General features: G+C 40.6%; 1 protein-coding gene across 2 annotated transcripts in view; it reads left to right on the forward strand.

Annotated features, from left to right (window-relative positions):
• The first annotated feature begins 5,350 nt into the window (after positions 1-5,350).
• The window catches only part of LOC124135171 (mitogen-activated protein kinase 1), a 49,272-nt gene continuing 32,543 nt past the window's right edge, over positions 5,351-22,079 (forward strand). Inside the window, exons 1-2 of one of the 2 annotated variants that reach the window (XM_046500400.2) lie at positions 17,532-17,540; positions 21,135-21,137. In XM_046500400.2, the coding sequence (XP_046356356.2) occupies positions 17,536-17,540; positions 21,135-21,137 (8 nt within the window). In that variant the 5' untranslated portion in view covers positions 17,532-17,535. Of the gene's footprint in view, positions 5,521-17,531; positions 17,541-21,134; positions 21,138-22,079 lie in introns of those variants that run through there. The other variant, XM_046500398.2, reaches the window with a different exon arrangement.

Here is a 22,079-nt window from a genome sequence, read left to right on the forward strand (position 1 = left end):
ATGTGGGAGGGAAGCCCGAAGTGATGCAGGTCTCAGACGTTTACCACTTTGGTGAAACCCGCGAGCGTGGGTGTGGTGTTGAAAATCTAGAAATAAAATTTGGCGTACCGCGATTCGAACTCACGATCATGGGTTTCTGGTTAGCCGAAGGGACGAAACTCTGCACAGAGAATTGCAGCGCCTTAGACGAATGGACCACCCGTGCATTCATGGGTATTACAGACTGGACATGTGTTCGATGCTTCACACTGCAGTCACAACATCAAAAGTAGGTCAGGCTAACCTGTGGTTGATAGCACGAGCAGCCAAACGTTCCCCGAATTGACGGAAATATTTCCGAAGGGTGAGAGAGCTGGCTACGCCGTCGGGTTCAATCAGATCTCTCTCTCTCTCTCTCTCTCTCTCTCTCTCTCTCTCTCTCTCACACACACACACACACACACACACACACACACAGGCAGGAAGAAAGACACAGACGCGCGCACAAACACGCAAGCACTTAATGTTCAAAGCGACGTTAAACCCAACGCACTCACTCATTATAAATGAACCTCGAGAGACGTGCATACGTTTATAGCATTAGGATATACCAGCTAGCTGTCATATATCAACAAGTATAATACCTACATACATCTACATACAGCTGTGTTATACGTATTGTCTCTCCAAGGCAAAATAGGGATAATTTAAAATAGAACATATACGCTTGACCTTGACCTTTAAATAAAGCGCTTATTGATCCATAATATCATCTGAAGCCGTTTCATCAATTTCCGTCACTGTGATGTTGAGCTGGTACACGGCACGGTGTATGTTGCCGATGGCGATGACGACATCGTAATTTCTGGCCTAGTTTCGCAATCGTATGATTCAATTATGACCAATACTCGGGTCGGGAAGTACACACAACTTATAACGATAACTTGTGAAACATTGTGTGGCAGTATTTTACAGTATTTGCGTGTTGAGTTAGAACTGTTTTAAATGGAGGAGTTTTACTTCCACAAAGGCAAAATACTAGTATATTGAAGTTCACTTTTAATCAGTTCAAAATAATATAATACCGGAAATTAAAGGTGCGGAGTGAGTGAGTTAATATGGTTTTTACTCCGCTTTCAGCAATATTCCAGCAATATCACGGCACAACCAAGCATACAGTGACTAGAGAAGCGTTGTATTACCGGTATACCACGTTGGAAGCGCTAATGCATACATATCAGCTGACTGACTATGGTTTTACACTGCTTTTAGCAATATCACGGCTGGGGACACCAGAAATGGGCTTCACACATTGTACCCATGTCGGGAATCGAACCCGGGTCTTAGGCGTGACGAGCGAACGCTTTAACTACTAGGCTACCCGACCGCCCCATTAAAAGTGCGGAAGACAGACAGCTTTGTACACCTAATACGAACGTCAGATTACGTGAATTTACTGACGGCACAGTAAATGATGAATGATGCCAAATTCTTTTGTTGCCGTGGCGTGGAGACTTTCAGTTCATACAAATTATGGCCAAATTTTAAGACCCCAGCACACAATATTTTATTGTCCACAAGTGAGTGAGAGAATGAGTATGGTTTTACGACACTTTAAACAATATTCCCGCAATATCACGGCGGGGACAACAGTAATGGGCTTCACACATTGTACCAATGTGGGGAATCGAACCCGGGCCTTCGGCGTGACGGGAGAACGCTCTAACCAATAGGCTACCCCGCCTCCCGTCCACAAGTAAGAAATTCGCTATGTGTGTCACCTTCTTTACAGCACGAAATACACCAGATACATTGTCCTACCACACATTCATGCTTGTGGTGAATCGATAAATATACACGGAATGTTTAATATAATATCAGTTTGTACAATATATATATATATATTGTACAAACTGATATCAAAATCAATGCTGCCATCCTCACATATTGTATAAATTTGTGTGGAAATCTAATAATTAATTTATTTTTTACGAAACATTTTCACATGGAGATTTCGGATGAACGCCTTACTCGGCAATATTCCATCTTTGTGACGGCTTTCTTTGTTTGTTTGTTGTTTAACGCCACGTTGCAATATTCCAGCTATATGACGTTGGTCTGTAAATAATCGAGTCTGGACCTGACAATCCAGTGTTCGACATCATGAGCATCGATCTACGCAATTGGGATACGATGAAATGCATGAACCAAGTCAGCGAGCCTGACTACTCGATCTCGTTAGTCGCCTCTTAAGACAAGCATTGGTTACTTAAGACCTATTCTTGTGTATATCTTCACGTATATCGATATTTAACCATGTGGAATTCACGTTTGTTTGTTGTTTACATCGCACTCAGCAATATTCAGTATTTATCATCCAAAACTGGCTCCCACGGTAGATATCGCTTGGATTAGATCAAGCGATATCTATACACTGTAGATCTACACTGTAGATATCGCTGCAATGAAATTACATCACAATGCTTTGCAGACCATTTTGACGTCACTTTTGGTTACCATAACGTCACAATCAAATGACATCACTAATGGGTCCGCTACTGAAGCTGTTAGCAGTACTTTTTACACTGAAGACACTGCTGATTACTGTCTACAAATTGAAAAAGTTGGAAGAATGATGTTGGATGATAAATAAAATCTCACCCTCGTGTCTTTTGATATCAAATATTTCAACACTCGTTGATAAAAGTGGAAAAAATCCTCGGCAAGCCTCGGAATTTTTCCACTTTTATCAGCTCGTGTTGATATATTTGATATCAAACGACACTCGGGTGAGATTCTCTATATATTATCACCCATGAGAGAAGAATGATCGTGTGATATAACTCTGATAAGTCAACACCACATGTGCATTTTAGCGATTCTCAATGCTGATTGGTCCATTGAAGCTGTATGACGTCAAAGTGCTTCATATTTGAGAAAAATACGATATGACGCCATCCATTGTTCATGACGTCTCAAATTGATTAGGGGCGGTCGGTTGGCCTAGTGGTTAAAGTGTTCGCCCGTCACGCCGAAGACCCGGGTTCGATTCCCGACATGGGTACAATGTGTGAAGCCTTTTTCTGGGGTCCCCCGCCGTGATATTGCTGGAATATTTCTAAAAACGGCGTAAAACCATACTCACTCAAATTGATTAAGCCCCTATCAAAAACCTTGATAAAAAATTTGGTAAAAGTCCATTTTGACGCATCTTCCCGAAGCAAGTGAGTTAACTGACAATAAAAGTCCAGTTTCCACCCTTGCCAAACAAGGCTGGCATTATGGAGTTACATTTTGGCTGGACTAACGAGTGGCTGGACAATTGCGTAGATCGATGCTCATGATATCAATCACTGGATTGTCTGGTACAGACTCGATTATTTAAAGACCGCCGTCATAAAGCTGGAATATTGGTGAGTGCGGCGTTAAACAACAATCAACATCAACAACGTATACCGGATTATAACTCATGTACGCAAATATTGCGAAACACGACTGTAGGATATACAACTCACAACATCACATTACCAAGATAATTACCTGTCACATCTGTTCCTGTTGGTGGCCGTATTCACACAGCATCGATCGCCGAAGAGAGTGATAGTACTCATCATGTTTCAATAATTATAACAATGGGGACGTCATCACGTTATTTATGATAGTGGTCAGCATTATATATATAGGTAGGTATCATCCTTAGGCGAGACCCGTAATGTTCCGGGGTAGAATATGTCTTCAGCAACCCATGCTTGCCGTAAAAAGCGACTATGCTTGTAAGAGGCGACTAACGGGATCGGGTGGTCAGGCTCGCTGACCTGGTTGATGCATTCAATTTCGTGGATCGATGCTCATGATGTGTATCACTGGACTGTCTGGTCCAGACTTGATTATTTACAGACCGGTGTCACATAGCTTGAATATTTGTGAGTACGGCGTTAAACAACAAAGAAACCAAACCAAACCTTTAGCGAAGTTATATTATATCCAAGGTCGACGAAACTCGACACTTTGATAACAGGAGGAATGTAATCATCTCTATGTATGTATACGCCCAATTAAATATGTTTTGTTATCGGGGATTTATTTGGTACACTCGGATCGTGTTTTGGGGAAAAGGAATCAACAGGATTTTTTTTGGTCTCAGTTATATGTACCATCCTTCTAACACGGGACCGCACCCGTTGTCTGGTAGATACAGCGTTTCTCGGACTGCGGAAGGTCTGTGGTTCGATCCCCGGCCACGCCATACAAAACGACGTTAAAAGGTGGTCAAAATATGTTCCGGCGGCCTGTATGTATTCGAATCTGGGCCGGGCAAACAAGTGGTTGACAGCAGGAGCAACTATTCGCACCATCGGGTACGATGACACACTTCATCAGCTGGCCATACATTGTCATCTGATCTTCAATTTAGACAAGCATTTGGTATTTTTGGGACCTGCTTTTACAGGAAATACCGATGAGGTCCCATTAGTGGTAGAATATGAGGTGCAGTGTAAAGACGAACGACCAGTGTGTTAAAATACACGTCTAATCAAATTACACTGATGCGCGAGAGAAATTATGTGGGAGATTACGGATAAAAAGAGATCGAGATCGTGACGTCACTTCCCAAACGTAGCTATATATGTGTTGGTGATTGAGTGCAGAGTATTTATCATAACAGACTGCACAGTGAGGTTAATATACTGGATAATCGAGGGTGAAGTAAGCCGGGCACGAACACACAATCACCAAGGTAACAGTTCAAAGAAAATTTTGTTTTCGACTCCCTTCGAATCATGATTAATATCAGAAGTCATTGTGACCATCCGATCACCATCTAATTTTGGTGTCAGTCCCGAGATACGTGGAGCAGACAAAACAGTAGTAGGAGTACATTTAACGTCACAGGGTTGCGATATACCCTGACAGACAAGTATCTCAATACCCATTTGGATTGCTTTAATTAATTAATTAACTGAGCATTGCCCGCGTAGACACAGTTTAAAATGTCCCCATTAAAGAGAATGTAATATTTTAGGGTTTCCATATGTATGAATCTATCTTCTATAAATCGACAAATATATGGAAACGAACACTCTTTAAATTTGGACTTCCATTTGTACATTCCAAGGCCGACGCTATATTATGATGCATATCAAATTCTTGATTGTGATATCTTTACTGTTCAAAATAACACACAGCTGGTCGTTAATGAGCACATATCTGACGTTTAACAAAAAAACGAGCAGCTATTTCTGTAATGTCAAATGGGTTATGCTCAGTTCGCTTCATAAACACTGCGGCACATTATGCCTTCTCAGTCATCTTGATACCTATCAGTTTTGTTTGGAGGGCTTCCTTGCATGAGTATGACGTCACGTATGTGTAGTCACGTGATCAAGCACTGTGCGTCAGTTTCAAGATGGCAGCCCCGGCACATCAGCAGAAATCTGGTGGGAAAACCGCTGGTGAACTTGTGCGAGGCCAAATATTTGAAGTGGGTCCACGATATACCAGCTTGAACTACATAGGAGAAGGAGCTTATGGCATGGTGGTGTAAGTATAAATGCATTATTGACTCTCCCGACCCCATCAACGAGGCGACCTCGTAAGACTGTTCGCCATGCAGCCCCGAGTGCGCGGTGACACCTGACTATTGACGGGGGTCCAGTGATCTCGCCAGAACGCACCCCCATGCTTCCGGGTCATCCCTCCCTTTCAACCACAAACAGTCCCTACAACACTCTCAGTCCCAGTCACCTGTCGTTAATTAAGCCATAACGCACATAGCACACCTGAAATGTTGCAGTGATGGACAGCTGTCAATCGAGAAAGTGACAGAAACTGCTCGTGCTCTGTCGCGCGTGCGGCAGCTACAGTCATACGCTCACATTCCTATGTTTACAGTAGGTTTCGCCAAACACTTATCAGCAGTTTCAGTGTCTTTTCATATGACCTAGTATACATTCCCAACGTTACAGTCGCGCGATCTTAAACGGTACACACAGGTTAGCATGCAGCAATGGTCGTTTACGAAATGTTCGACAGGCTGTATTCATTAATGGCAGTCAAATGTTTACATTTGTGAAATAATGCAGATTATTTAGGGTGAGGCGATACAGGGAACAGCCACTTAACATGCTTAAGAAATGTTGATTGCCACCAGCAACCAAGGAATCTTTGGTAATAATCTGTTCCCATCAGAAAAAAACCCCAACCTTTCCAAAAATAAACAATGTGTCATAAGGCATAATGGGTAGGGCTTTTGATATCATTTTCATTATTTTCTAAAAAACGAAATGACCCCCAAGTGCGATTTAAGGGTCTTAATGTCATGATTTGAAGCTGTCCTAAATTAGGAATAAGATAAATTACTGTTTTGTATGTTTGTCATGGTAAATAAACAGATGTCAATGTCATGTTTGCATGCCTTATGGAAAATGTACATTTTGACCATTTCTTTATAGCTGTCAACTGCAGTGGCAGATCTCTCCAAATAATACACCATCATATTGTCTGTGTTTTATTATTGATAATTTGTTTTATCGAAAAAGTGGTAATTTGTAGGAGTAATTTGATTACCAAAATCTTAATGGTTGAATATTTAGTTGTGGTAGAAAAGTCATGCTGCATTTTTGGATTAAGTTTGCACTAGTGTGAAGGCTGAACAGTGTTGTGACATGTTCTTATCTTATATAAAAGACAACCTAATGACTGTCACTGGACTGTCGGTCCGCTTGATTGAGTAGCATGATAAGACGTTCCTAATCAGACTTAGGGAACTGCCAATAATAGCAGTTGGGACCATGAGGTCGAGGTTATGTCGAGTTCATTGCTGAGGGGGGCGGTCGGGTAGCCTAGTGGTTAAAGCATTCGCTCTTTATGCCGAAGACCCGGGTTCGATTCCCGACATGGGTACAATGTGTGAAGCCCATTTCTGGTGTCCCCCGCCGTGATATTGCTGGAATATTGCTAAAAGCGGCGTAAAACCAAACTCACTCACTCACTCACTCATTGCTGAGGGCCACCCTCTTATTTTTTATCCCCCACCCCCTCCTCAGGAATTAATGTTCAAATATGTTTTATGAATTTTGATGGTATTTTGTTTCACTTTTAACATTTTAACATTTTCGGATGTCAAATGTCAATAACAATTGACATGAGTTTACAGTAGGGGTATCAAATTGATGGCACTATATGACAATGCCTCCTTGACAAATTGAATTATCAATTGTCAACATCATGTTTTGTTGCACTATCAATAGACAGCAACAAAATACAAAATAACCTTTTAATTATTTCTTTTTTATAACCCCCCCCCCCCCACACACACACACACACACACACATTGCTTTAAGAGACGTGGGTATTCACCTGATCTATTCAGAAAACCTTTATGAAATCAGACCTTTGACCATGATCAGATGTAGGAGTGTAACGCTATATTGATGTATTGTAATTCTTTGCCCTGGGTTTGTACTGGGATTGAAAGGGATTGAAAAACGCTAACGGCGTTGTCGATAGTATGCATCACAGTTGGTTTTGGTAGTCGCAATTAGTCAAAAATAAAACATAAATTATGTATCAGAAAACTCACATCAGAATTTCTATATTGATCAGCAAGGATTACAACTTCAGATTAGACCTACATCCCTTTGGTTGGTGTGGCGACAGGGAAGAAATTGCCGATTTTGACCTTGTCGGCAATACTTTCCTTATTTCTGTTACATTCATGAAAATAATTATCATGCTTAAAGTTGGTTTTATACCATCACAATACCATTACAATAGTGAAAATAACCCCAATCGTCGCTCTACAGGGATTTATCTATTGCAGCAAAAGACAGTAAAAATCCCCAATTTGAATTAAAATTTTCCCAATTCCTGAGAATTTATAAATATGAGAACAGCAAAAATCCAATTTTGAAAAATATCACAATTTTGATCTTAATTACCTGCCAAGGGCACTTAGTTTGGAATCTTAGATAAATCACTGCTCTAATCAGAGGCACCTCTCTTTACTTCCTAACAATCCTTATCTCTTCAGCATGTTCAGTGAATGTCTGGAATAATAGGACTTGTTCCTGGCTTTTTTCGACATAGGAAATCTACATGTAAGAACATAGGAGTACTTATCTCGCTGGTGTTTTTGACAAATGCAGTGGTGTGTTTTTGTTGTTGCAATATTAGTGCATTAATACTAATGTCTTTATAGGTACCCTATTTGGCAAAGTGACCGGAAACGCTGTTACATTTATCTTTCCACTGAAGTTATCTCCCTTGTTATCTCCTGTAACGAATATGCATAGATATTGGCATGCCATGATGGTGCACGATTGCAGGATTCACGCTTATCTAGTTATTATCACACATTTCAAAACAAGTTGTGCATGAAAGATCATGTAGAAAAGTAATCAAACCTGCATTTGAAATTTCACTGTGCGCGATATTTTTATTTATTGAAACTGTATTTAAATTAATCACAAAGTAATCTGTCATTAGTAGTTTGATGTAAGCAAGGTCTGTCATACTCGCGACTGTTATGTTTACTACACAAACGAAAATGAAGGATTTTTTCAAGGAAATCCCTGTGATGTATTCAAAAATGTCGATCTGGACATGAATGGAATCTTTGTCTTTGTGGTTGAGATTTTCATGCAGGTGGGACCCGTGAAGGATATACAACTCACAACATCACATTACCAAGATAATTACCTGTCACATCTGTTCCTGTTGGTGACCGTATTCACACAGTATCGATCGTGGAAGAGAGTGATAGTACTCATCATGTTTCAATAATTATAACAATGGGGACGTCATCACGTTATTTATGATAGTGGTCAGCATTATATGTATATATGTATACATATATATAGGTATCATCCTTAGGCGAGACCCGTGATGTTCCGGGGTAGAATAGGTGTTCAGCAACCTATGCTTGCTGTAAAAGGCGACTGCTTGTGGTAAGAGGTGACTAACGCGATCCGATGGTCAGGCTCGCTGACCTGGTTGATGCATGTCATCGATCCCATTTGCGTGGATCGATGCTCATGATGTCAATCACTGGATTGTCTGGTCCAGACTTGATAATTTACAGACCACCGTCTTATAGCAGGAATATTGCTGAGTGCGGCGTTAAACAACAAACAAACAACATTACACTGAGTGATATGATGTCATACTAGTGACATCCAGTATAGAATGAAACCTTGCATGGCTTACTTAGTTTTCTTTAGGGGTGACCACTTCATGTTAGCTTGTGAAGTTCCTGTGCTACATGCTTTCACTGATTGTCACATGTTCCAGTGAAGTAGTTCGATGTGAAAATACTGCTTGAGTATATACAGTTCCATGTTTTTTAAAAGCTGTTGTCAGTGGCTTCGTAAATCAGATCGACAGGTACTATATGTACGCACATGATGCGATACACGAGTGGAATGTACAACTCAAAACATCCCACTGCCCAGATAATCAGCCACCTCTGGCACATCTGTTCCACACGGTGACAATACACACAGCATTGATTGCGGAAGACAGCGATAAGGGGGCAAAATACTCATCAATGTTTCAATAATTATTACACCATCAACATCATTATTATACCCCTGATCTAAAAGGAATTTATCTATATAACATGGAATTATGTCAGTCCTTCTGTCTATCTGTCCGATCTTCTGGGGACATTTTTGCGTGCAACCTATAACTTGAAAACTACCAAACAGATTCTTTTCAAACTTGGTGAACACTTTTAATACCTATAGGAGAGGTGCAGTGTGAAGTTTCATTTCAATATTTGCATTTTCATTTTTATACTTAGAATATTTTTGCTTCAACATTTGTGCTACCCATAACTTGAAAACTGCTTCATGGATTCTTTTCAAAGATAGAGAACAGTTTCCATACTAATAGAAGAGGTGCAGTGCAAAGTTTAATTTAGATGAGTGTATTTTCTGAAAACATAGGATGTTTTTCATGTTGTGAACTTATAATTTTTTGCTTCAACATTTGTGCGACCTATAACTTAAAAGCTACTTAATGGATTCTTTTCAAATTGGAGGTACAATTTCTATATACCAATAGGAGAGGTGCAGTGCAAAGTTTCATTTCGATAAGTGGATGTTTCGGGTAAATATCGATTTTATTTTTTCATGTTTTGAACTTAGAAATATGTTGGAGTTCACTGCTGAAGTTGGGGGTATTAGTGAGTCCTACTCACTTTTTGTTTTGTTTTACATAGAATTCACCATAGAATTCCTTAGACGAATGGTCGGAGTAATATTTAAAGGTCGAAGAAAGTTAACACTTTAAAAACAGGACCAATTCAATCATCTGTACGTATACACCAACTATTGGTAACCATATCAGGGATTAATCTAGCCTAGCTCCGATGCTGATATTTGTCAACAAGTCAGCAGCAAATGTCAGTAAAAATTCCCAAATTGGAGTTATATAATTCACAGTTGTGTTAATGTAGTTGTGACTAATGTTCTGGCTTGTGACTTGTATTTCACTGATAACAGGGCCAATAAAGGGGAAGAGCATTAAAAATAACATCCGACTGTCCGACTGAACCTACCGTATTCGCCGTAATAAACGCCCCGCTCTAATAAGCGCCCACGGCAATATTTGCTAATATATTGGCTAGTGAACAATCCCAATTAACACCCCTTCCGATTGATCAATGTACAGCCCTGGGTGCTTATTACGTCGAATACGGTAGTAAAAATATAGAGGAAGAGTCTTTTATGCTAAGTTGTACATTTTGCAATTATTGCAGTGTTATAATGCAATTTTAAAATATCTCTGATTTTAAGAAACTAAGAACGTTAAGAATACTTAATTTGAACAAAATAATTTGTTCTCAATTTGCCTGCCAAGGGCACATCGTTTATAATCCTAGCTAAGTCCCTGAATATCAATCACTGTGTCGTTTGTATTGATGCCTGACCTACCGATATATTATATATTTTGTGAGTACCAATCATTCAGTGAATCACTGCACCCATAATTATTTGAATGAGGACACTCCTTGAAACGTTAAAAATTTATTATTCCTCTTGTAGAGCCGGGTCGGGTGCATACTGAGTAGGACTCGTGTACCCACAGAACTACCCGGACCTGTGGTTAGTCATGTGATTATATAATTGTTTAATGGCAAAAATGATCTAGAACACTATGGGACCTGCATCACTGCGGGCTTTCCTCCCACATTAAGCTGACACGCTGCGATATAACTGGAATACTGTTAAAAGCGGCGTTAAACTCAACTCACTCACTCACTCACTAAACATAAAAACCAGTGTGCCAATTTGTGTATCCCCACTTTATGTAAATCTGCTATGCTGATTTACACTGTGTGTAGTACTGTGCACACATTTTTTCTTTTTCGTTTATACCTCCATAAACAAAAAACATGTTGAAGAAGTCAATTCTTATAAAAGAATAAGCCAACAGTAACTGCACAGACTGCTTATTTAATCATTAACACACAAAACTGTATAGACGACCATTCAAAGTCAGTGGAATTGATCAGCGCAATAAGGCGACCCAAGCCCCGCCCACCCTGTTTCCAGCTAATCAGAAAGCAGTAGGTTGCTATTGGGTGTGGCCTATTTTTGTTTGTTTATGTGAACATAAATGCCTCAAAACTTCAATGTATATATTAAAAATCATCCAGGTTGATTTTTTTTTTTTGAAACCCAGCCAGGTATAATATGCGTATACAAGTTACCTGCCCCAAGCCTCAGCACTATCAGCAGAAGGTAACATGGTAAATCAAAATCTGATATAAAAAGTAGTTTTAAGGGTTGTTCGAGGCTTTCTGATTTTGATCCTTTGGGCATTCACGGGTAACTAGGATTGGGTGCTTGACGGCAGGTTGGATTCCAGGGTAGAATTCTCTCATGGATTGGGTGCCTGGGAATCGGTTTTGGTGACTTGGCTGATTGTATGTCATCATGCTGTGGTCGTCTGCTTTGAGTAAGGGCGGTCGGGTAGCCTCGTGGTTTCAAGCGTTCGCTCGTCACGCCGAAGACCAGGTTCGATTCCCTACATGGGTACAATGTGTGAAGCCCATTTCTGGTGCTGGAATATTGCTAAAGCGGCGTAAAACCAAACTCAATCACTCACTGCTTTCAGTAGGGTAGTTTTACAGATTTTTGTTACCTGTCCATTTCTCTCTGAAGCAATGTGATCATGGTAAAATGCCGACTCCCTATCTGTGACATGACTAGAGAACATGGCAACTGACAAAATTCAGACAACTCTGGCAAAATGTCTTCGGGGAATATTAGTAATCTGTTGCTATGAATGCAAAAGGTCAAAAGGAAACTGACCGGCAACATGTTGCAACGTCCAGTCTTGTGTTGCCATTCCCTATTATGAGTAGTGGATGTAACACATGGAAAAATGCCCCATCACAATACTGATGGCATTTGGAATGTGCACCAATCACTATCAAGTAAATAGGGTTTGTCTGACACAAAATATGGCGTCTTATATTCATATATAATTTTATATATTAAGAGTAGACACAAATAATATTCACTGCTAGAGTGCTAGTCCCAGTAAACGTGAAAGGGTATGGATGTTGCAAAGATTGAAACTAATTTTTATAATATTTTTCAGTTTTGATAAGAAATACAATCGATGTTCGGACAGTCCATGTCAGGTGTTCATCACACAGTCTTTAAGTTTCCATTGATACAACAGGACTTTACATTGACTTACAAAAGCGGGGCTCCAGGGTCCTTACAGGCAATATGAGGGCCCTGTAAAGTAATGAAATGGTGTAGTGTACTGTATGTATGTATGTATGTTTTGATAATTACTTTAGAGCCTGCAATGAATCAATGATCATGTGGACAGTGAATATTATTGTGTGTCCCTCGGGATGTAGTTTATTTCTTTCTGCTTCCAATCTCAACATTTGTGAGTAATGGACGCACATTTGTACGTCACGTAATACAATTAAATCCCCCATCTGTAAGAACCATAAGGCTGCTCACTAACTTGGTATTTGTTTGTGCTGGTGGTACAGTGGCAGCCTTCAAAATCACGCTAGTCTGCTAGCCCACTAGGTTTCTTGTATACAAACTGTTCCTTTCTCGTGTACCATAATCGTGGTATTAGGTGGCATGCTTCAATAAGCATCCCCTGACCTACTTCTTGTGTAGGTTGCAGATTATTTACAAAAAACATCAGTACTTGGTAACTGTTATTGAAAACATTGTAGGTTCACTACTGGTCGATCTCGGACGACAAATTTAGCTGATTGTAAATGGTTTTAATAAGCGCCTGCCATGTCAATACAGTAAATATTGATGCATCACCAAATTAATGTGTGTCGATTATTGGACTAAACTGCGTCATGAAGTGGATGCTAGTAGCCCTGTCATGGAACTATTAAAACTACTTGGCAACAGTGTTTTGTTTGTAGTTATAGGGGGCACAGGTGGTCCAGTCGTCTAAGGCGCCCCGATTCGCTGTGCAGAGTTGTGTCCCTTGAACACGCCAGAAACCTATGATTGTGGGTTCAAATCCCAGTTCGCCCCATTTAGGTTTCTAGGTTTGTCTTCACCATATCTGTGCTCGTGGGTTTCACCGAAGTGGTAAACTTCTGAGGCCTGCATCACTTCGAGCTTTTCTCCCACATTAAGCTGACATGCCGTGATATAACTGGAATAATGTTGAAAGGTATTAAACCCAACTCACTCACTCACTCACTCACTCACTCATTGTAATAACATTATTTGACAAGGTTTCAACAACAAAGACCCTGTCATACACAGCTTGATCAAACTGACCAGTTACTATCTAAATCTAGCGCATAGTTATGTTTATTTATTGTGAGCCTTGTTATGTCACTGTTTGCCCAAGTGCCGTGAACCTGACATGACAATATACTCCGGTATGTCCAGTTACAAAATGTGTCACTTTATTAATGTCAGCAAGAAAAATATTTCGCATTAATTTCATACTCACACTTACTTATTTACAGTATTCTATGTACCCAAGGCGCTTATTATGGTAAATATGGTAAATATACTCGCAAGGCCAGAAGGTTGACGAAAGTTAATGTTGTGGATGTTGTTTTGAAGGTACGAGGTTATTTTGTTTGTGAAACCATGTACCCACCTAGTAGGCTGTGTATAAGTGATAGATTTGTTTTGTTTAACACAGCACTCAGCAATATTCCAGCTATATGGGCTGTAAATAATCAAATCTGGACCAGGCAGTCCAATGATTGATATTGTGAGCATCGATCGGCGCATTAGGGACAGATGACATGCATCAACCAAGTCAGCAAGCCTGACCACCCGATCCTGTTAGTCGTGTCTTACGACAAGCATCATTGGTTGCTGAAGACCAATTCTTACATGGATCTTTACAGGTCACGTCATAAGTGAAACAGATACAGTAATGCTGCTGTGCCGAGTTGAAGAATGAGCCTTGCTTTTGGCGAGTGGTTTTGGTTGAAATTGGCCTCTTTTCACCTATCAGCAAATGGGTACCCAGATCGATGAGATGGTTGTGTGAATGCAAACCTGACAGGCAGCGCGGTTGTATACTCCCCAGGGAGGTGAGGGGGTAATTTGCGTGCTCGATTGAATCTTTGCCTTTGGTAAAAATGGTGTGGCACCAGGAGGGTGTTGTGGCCTATTTCTGGCATGGATACAGAGCTATATGAAAATATGTGCATTTTATAATTCTGCAGTACTGAAATTTTGGAATTGCAACATGAACTATTCAATGCAGCCCAATCATTTATCAACATGAATGATCTACCATGTCTACAAAAGCTTTCTTTGCCTTATCGACCAAAGAGACGAACATGTTTTTTTTGGCCATTTTTCAATTGTCTAGCAAATATGGTAGATTATTGGACTCGATTCAGCATGTTAATTAATGAAATCTAAGCCGTACATTCACAAAAATCCATGAAGAAAATAGGGTTTTTGCTTAAATTGATGTTAGGGGCGGGAGTATGGGCATTTGTTCGTTTGTTCAAAGGTTTTAGTCTTGTTGGTTTTATAGATGGTGAGCTGCTTAATGCAGTGTTGTAGAGGTGGACGACCTTTTCATATTTGCTGACAACAATATTGACGTGTCTCTCGTTTCCTGTAACACTGGGAAAGCGACTGGTTCCTGTGACTTGTCAATGGACATGATGGAGGTGGCTATTGTACTGCTCCCTCAACGACTGCGGCCATTTTGACTTTTGCAAAATAATGATCAATTTAGGCATGTGATCAGAAAATACATTGCATTCTACTCAAAGGAAGTTAAAGGTCACCTGATTCTTTGTATTAGTATAGTTTATCTGTCATGGCAATGATGGCATGGCAGTTTAGCTATAGTAGTAGTAGGAAAGAATCGGATGTTCTTAACTTCTTTGGAGCAGTATACCTGTTTAGGAAATACTGTTCGAAGCAGCACACACAATTCTACTCACTCACTCACTCAATGGACAACTGGGCTGGTTGACATGAGGCAGAGACAAGGAAGGATTTGCACACGGATATAGAGTGGCCTAAGTAGGATTTGCACACGGATATAGAGTGGCCTAAGTTGGATTTGCACACGGATATAGAGTGGCCTAAGTTGTATTTGCACACGGATATAGAGTGGCCTAAGTTGGATTTGCACACGGATATAGAGTGGCCTAAGTTGTATTTGCACACGGATATAGAGTGGCCTAAGTTGGATTTGCACACGGATATAGAGTGGCCTAAGTTGGATTTGCACAAGGATATAGAGTGGCCCAAGTAGGATTTGCACACGGATATAGATTGGCCTAAGTTGGATTTGCACACCGATATAGAGTGGCCTAAGTTGGATTTGCACACGGATATAGAGTGGCCTAAGTAGGATTTGCACACGGATATAGAGTGGCCTAAGTTGGATTTGCACACGGATATAGAGTGGCCTAAGTAGGATTTGCACACAGATATAGAGTGGCCTAAGTTGTGTTTGCACACGGATATAGAGTGGCCTAAGTTGTATTTGCACACCGATATAGAGTGGCCTAAGTTGTATTTGCACACCGATATAGAGTGGCCTAAGTTGGATTTGCACACGGATATAGAGTGGCCTAAGTTGGATTTGTACACGGATATAGAGTGGCCTAAGTTGGATTTGCACACCGATATAGAGTGGCCTAAGTTGGATTTGCACACGGATATAGAGTGGCCTAAGTAGGATTTGCACACGGATATAGAGCGGCCTAAGTTGGATTTGCACACGGATATAGAGTGGCCTAAGTAGGATTTGCACACGGATATAGAGCGGCCTAAGTTGGATTTGCACACGGATATAGAGTGGCCTAAGTTGGATTTGCACACGGATATAGAGTGGCCCAAGTAGGATTTGCACACGGATATAGAGTGGCCTAAGTTGGATTTGTACACGGATATAGAGTGGCCTAAGTAGGATTTGCACACCGATATAGAGTGGCCTAAGTTGGATTTGCACACGGATATAGAGTGGCCCAAGTAGGATTTGTACATGGATATAGAGTGGCCCAAGTTGGATTTGTACACGGATATAGAGTGGCCTAAGTAGGATTTGCACACCGATATAGAGTGGCCTAAGTTGGATTTGCACACGGATATAGAGTGGCCCAAGTAGGATTTGCACACGGATATAGAGTGGCCTAAGTTGGATTTGTACACGGATATAGAGTGGCCTAAGTAGGATTTGCACACCGATATAGAGTGGCCTAAGTTGGATTTGCACACGGATATAGAGTGGCCTAAGTTGGATTTGTACACGGATATAGAGTGGCCTAAGTAGGATTTGCACACCGATATAGAGTGGCCTAAGTTGGATTTGCACACGGATATAGAGTGGCCTAAGTTGGATTTGCACACGGATATAGAGTGGCCTAAGTTGGATTTGTACACGGATATAGAGCGGCCTAAGTTGGATTTGCACACGGATATAGAGTGGCCTAAGTAGGATTTGCACACGGATATAGAGTGGCCTAAGTTGGATTTGCACACCGATATAGAGTGGCCTAAGTTGGATTTGCACACGGATATAGAGTGGCCTAAGTTGGATTTGCACACGGATATAGAGTGGCCTAAGTAGGATTTGCACACGGATATAGAGTGGCCTACATAGGATTTGTACACCGATATAGAGTGGCCTAAGTTGGATTTGCACACGGATATAGTGTGGCCTAAGTAGGATTTGCACACGGATATAGAGGGGCCTAAGTTGGATTTGCACACTGATATAGAGTGGCCTAAGTAGGATTTGCACACGGATATAGAATGGCCTACATAGGATTTGCACACCGATATAGATTGGCCTAAGTAGGATTTGCACTCTGATGGCATGGTCAAAGTAAGATTTGGACACTGATATGGCATGGTCTAAGTAAGATTTGCACACTGGTCTGGCATGGTCTAGGTAGGATTTGCATTCTGATCGCATGGTCTAAGTAAGATTTGCACACTGATCTGGCATGGTCTAAGTACGATTTGCACACTGGTCTGGCATGGTCTAAGTAGGATTTGCACTTTGATATGGTATGGTCTGAAAAGGTACGATTCGCACTGTTATGGCATGGTGTGAGTAGGATTTGTACGTCCTTAAAAATGAGCTTATTTGAAATCACAATATTTGCATTATAATTATGTTTTATAGTTCTCTAATGGTTTTTCTGTTGCCATGGTTGAAAAAAAACTGATAAACATTGCACCCTGAGTTAATGCATTTTTATATCCAAGATTAATCAATTAGAGTATTCCACATCCTTTGCCATGTTTAATATTACCATGATTAAAGAAGGGTCAGGATGATGACAAAATACATTGGGGAGTCGATTTTCTAGTACATTAGCATCCTATTTGATGCTTACGTGTTGCATTGTATTTTGACACATCTTTCCCACATCGCCAAGCTATGAATTATAATTAAATAATGACCATATGCAGCTGTAGGGAAATGGGTCATGACCTAGTTCACCACAGTGATCTCAAAGATGTCAAACACATGATCCTTAAATTATAGATCTGGAACCTAATTGAGCATTAGAAATGGGCTGAGCTGACCTACTTCCTCATTCGAACCCCAAGGAGGACAGAAACATGCCCTTGAACTGAACCTATCCCACCTAGGACAACAGCTTGTGTCAGAGGAGGAGGAGGAGGCAGCCACAAATCCCCCTGCCTGCTATAGTATTATCTCATTTCAGTTGGAAGGGTCAACTGGGGTTCACAGTGATGTGACATATTCCGGGATATGTGTATGAGCTGGTAACGCCAGTCGGTGTATTGATTATAAGGCCCTGCATTGGAAGGGCTAGAGTTTGGTTGTTAGCTAGAAGACCGAGGCTTGAGAGCTGTGTATTATTTCATCAGCATTGGACCTACGCACGACTCTCATTCAGCTATGACATGTGTTTTATTACATTGAGGTGGGGCATCTTGTTTGCTTTGGGTGCGTGAAGGCTGGAGGTGTGTCCACACACGGCTGGGGTTTTGTGGATGGAGAGGCTGTTTCACAATTTTGACAAGATTGCAACACTTTCCTGCATCTGTCTCGGAGGAAATAAATCCAGGCTGGTTTTAGATAATGAATTATGTCAAATGGGAAGTTTGCGGTAAACATGTTAAGAATTCAATTGATGGTCGGGAAGATGTAGGTCAAAGCTTTGTGTAGGTCAGGAAGTGAAGTAAGAGAGACACTTGCTTAGCTCCATGCATTCAGTGATAGGGTTTCGTGGTTGATATTATCAAATTATATAACTTGTCTTGGATGTTTAAGTGAGTTGGAATGATATTCTTTGAAGCTGAAGTTTTTTAATATCTTTTGACAGCACAGTTATGAGTGCAGTGGTCACATGAAGCATAATATATGGCAGGAAATTAACATTGGGTTTTGCATATTTAGTTTACAGTACTGAAATAATGGTTACAAAACAGTCGTCAATGGCGGGCCATGTAGTTTTGGTAGTGCATTTTCAAGACGTACCATAAATAAATAAATAAATGCATTCTCAAGACGTACCATAAATAAATAAATAAATAAATAATAAATAAATAAATAAATAAATAAATAAATAAATAAATAAATAAATAAATAAATAAATAAATAAATAAATAAATAAATAAATAAATAAATAAATAGGGATATGCAGAAAATTAAAATTTGTGGAGTACTCACTCTGTTTCCTTGTCCATCACACTCGGGTTACTGAGGGCAGCATAGGTCATTGGTACCCCATGCTGCTCATAAAGCCACTTGTGTGGCTAATGGATCCCCTTCAACCTTTAAAAGGTGCAATATGTGATGCTTGTTTGTTTCTTGTTGAACGCGGCACACAGCAATGTTCCACCTATATGACAGCGGTCTGTAAATATAATCAGGTCTGGACCAGACAATCTGGTGATTAACATCATGAGCATCGATCTGTGCAATTGGGATCAATGACATGCATCAACCGAGTTAGTGAGCCTGACCACCCGATCCTGTTAGATGCCTCTTCGGACAAACATGGGTTGCTGAAGACTAATTCTGACCTGGATCTTCACAGGTCGCAATATGTAAACATAGCCTTACTCTACTTTGTGGTCAGATAATCAATATAGTAATGCCTGAACATGGTTTTATCTAGAAATGTCAGTCATTATTCCCCTGTGAGAAGAAAAACATTCCCAAATAATGATGATGTTTATAAATATGTAATGGCTTGGTCAAGGTCGCAGGGGCAATAAACTGAAAGAGGAAGTGGTATAATGTTACATTATTGCGTTACAGCATTAAGATATCTCTGTAATTAAGAAAATAAGAACTTGATGAAAAAGTCAAGTTAAAACTAAATAACATCTGTTTTCCAGTTTGCCTGCCAAGGTCACTTTGTTTTGAATCTTGGCTAAATCCCTTCCTGACTATGTGAATGCTATTTGTCTACTCTGTCTACAATGTACCTGGGGTAGATTTAACAACAAACTTATATGTAGCGAGCTGGGCTTGCGTTACTGGCCCTTCCAACTAACTGGCCCAAAACTAAATGTTGGAGGCCCTGACTGAGGTTATTAGGGGGCTCCGAACATTTTAGAATTCCTCACCCCTGAAGCATCATTTCATGCACTTCCATTTGCCTCATTTTGTGGCGATTTAATGAGCAGATAGAGATGTTGTTGTTGTACAGAACATTACAAAATGGCCGCCTGCTGTGTCATTCTACCAAGATGATCTTTGAGCCAACCATTCACACAACCTCATCCCGCCTAAATATTTTCTCATTGAAATTACATGATTCACGAGCAGTGTCCAATTAAAAAAATTAAACAAACATAGAGAAGGTGTGAAATTTTGACTAGCCAGACGAGCCATCTAATTTGTTTCAGCATGCCCTTTGTAATTTTAACTGGCCATGGGCCAACGGTCCAGCAGTTAAATTGACTCCTGATTGTGAACTGTGAGCTTTGTTTCCTTAGATTTTATCTGTGTTGACCACGTCATACAAAAAGACGTTAAAAGATGGTACTTGTTGTTGCCCTGTCTGGCGCTCGGAATTAAGGGGCTAAAGCAAGGACTGTTCGGCTCGGAGTCAGTATACTGTGTCTGAGTGGGGTATTCATGTTAAACTGCGGCATGGTATCTCAGTGGGCTAGCACTATAAAATCGCCATCAGTCCGGACTTGTACAAGCAGACACACACACACACACACACACACACACACACACACACACACACACACACACACACACACACACACACACACACACACGTGCATGCACGTCGCTATATAAGTGCAATAATCTTGGACGCGACGTTAAACCCCATTTCACCTCACCTCACCTCACCTTATGTACTGTATTTTATGTATATTTGTTAGGTCCAACTGTGTGATCTGATACATATCACGATACCTTGCTCATGATCCAGCTCGTCTCACGATACTTGCATGTACTCTTGCCTGTGGTATGTAAGCCATCATAGACAGACCTGTCACACCTTCACATTCACAGCTCCCCATGAAGATCCGGGTTAGAAAAGGTCTTTAGAAACCCATGCTTGCTAGAAAAGGCCACTATGCTTGCGGTAAAAGGCGACTATGCATGTCGTAGGAGGCGACTAATGGGATCGGGTGGTCAGGCTCACTGGCTTGGTTGATGCATGTCAATGTATCCAAATTGTGTGGATCGATGCTCAGGGTGTCAATCACTGGATTGTCTGGTCCAGACTCAATTATTTACAGCTGGAATATTGATGAGTGCGGCGTTAAATAACAAAGAAAGGGAAAGTGTTAATTTACAGGTTGACCGCCTTCCAGTGTCAAAATTGTGGTTGATGAGTTGGTTCTATGTTGTTGTTTGCTTGTTACATTTCACGAACACCTGGTGTCATCACTGATTTTCAGTGGTCTATTCATTTAATTTTCACAGCCATTTGGCCCTTCACAACAACTGGAATTTATATCTTATGAGGATATCCGGGTTTGATCACAATAATCAAACTGTTTGATTCATAGAAATGTGTTATGTACAGAACATGGTAAGGATATTTTGTGATATCTCTGTGTAAGATATATTGCTCTGGCTTGCTTGGGGGGCACGGGTGGCCCAGTCGTCTAAGGCGCCGCGATTCGCTGTGCAGAGTTGCGTCCCTTGAACACGCCAGAAACCTATGATTGTGGGTTCGAATCCCAGTTTGCCCCGATTATGTTTCTAGGTTTGTCAGCACCATACCTGTGCTCGTGGGTTTCACCGAAGTGGTACACTGAGACCTGCATCACTTTGGGCTTTCCTCCCACATTAAGCTGACACGTCGTGATATAACTGGAACACTGTTAAAAGCGGCGTTAAACCAACTCACTCACTCTGGCCTGCTTGTGTTTGGTAATGTTATAAGTGTTTAAGAAAAGTAAGTACTGCAATATGAGTGTTTAAGAAAAGTAAGTACTGCAATATGAGTGTTTAAGAAAAGTAAGTACTGCAATATGAGTGTTTAAGAAAAGTAAGTACTGCAATATGAGTGTTTAAAAAAGGTAAGTAAGTACTGCAATATGAGTGTTTAAGAAAAGTAAGTACTGCAATATGAGTGCTTCCATTTTAATTTCCCCTAGCTTAGCCCCTGGCTGTGAGCTAGCATGTGGACC

This window comes from Haliotis rufescens, unplaced genomic scaffold (assembly GCF_023055435.1).
Source record: "Haliotis rufescens isolate VD_foot unplaced genomic scaffold, xgHalRufe1.0.p SCAF_15, whole genome shotgun sequence".
In the NCBI taxonomy this organism is placed as follows: Eukaryota; Metazoa; Mollusca; class Gastropoda; order Lepetellida; family Haliotidae; genus Haliotis; species Haliotis rufescens.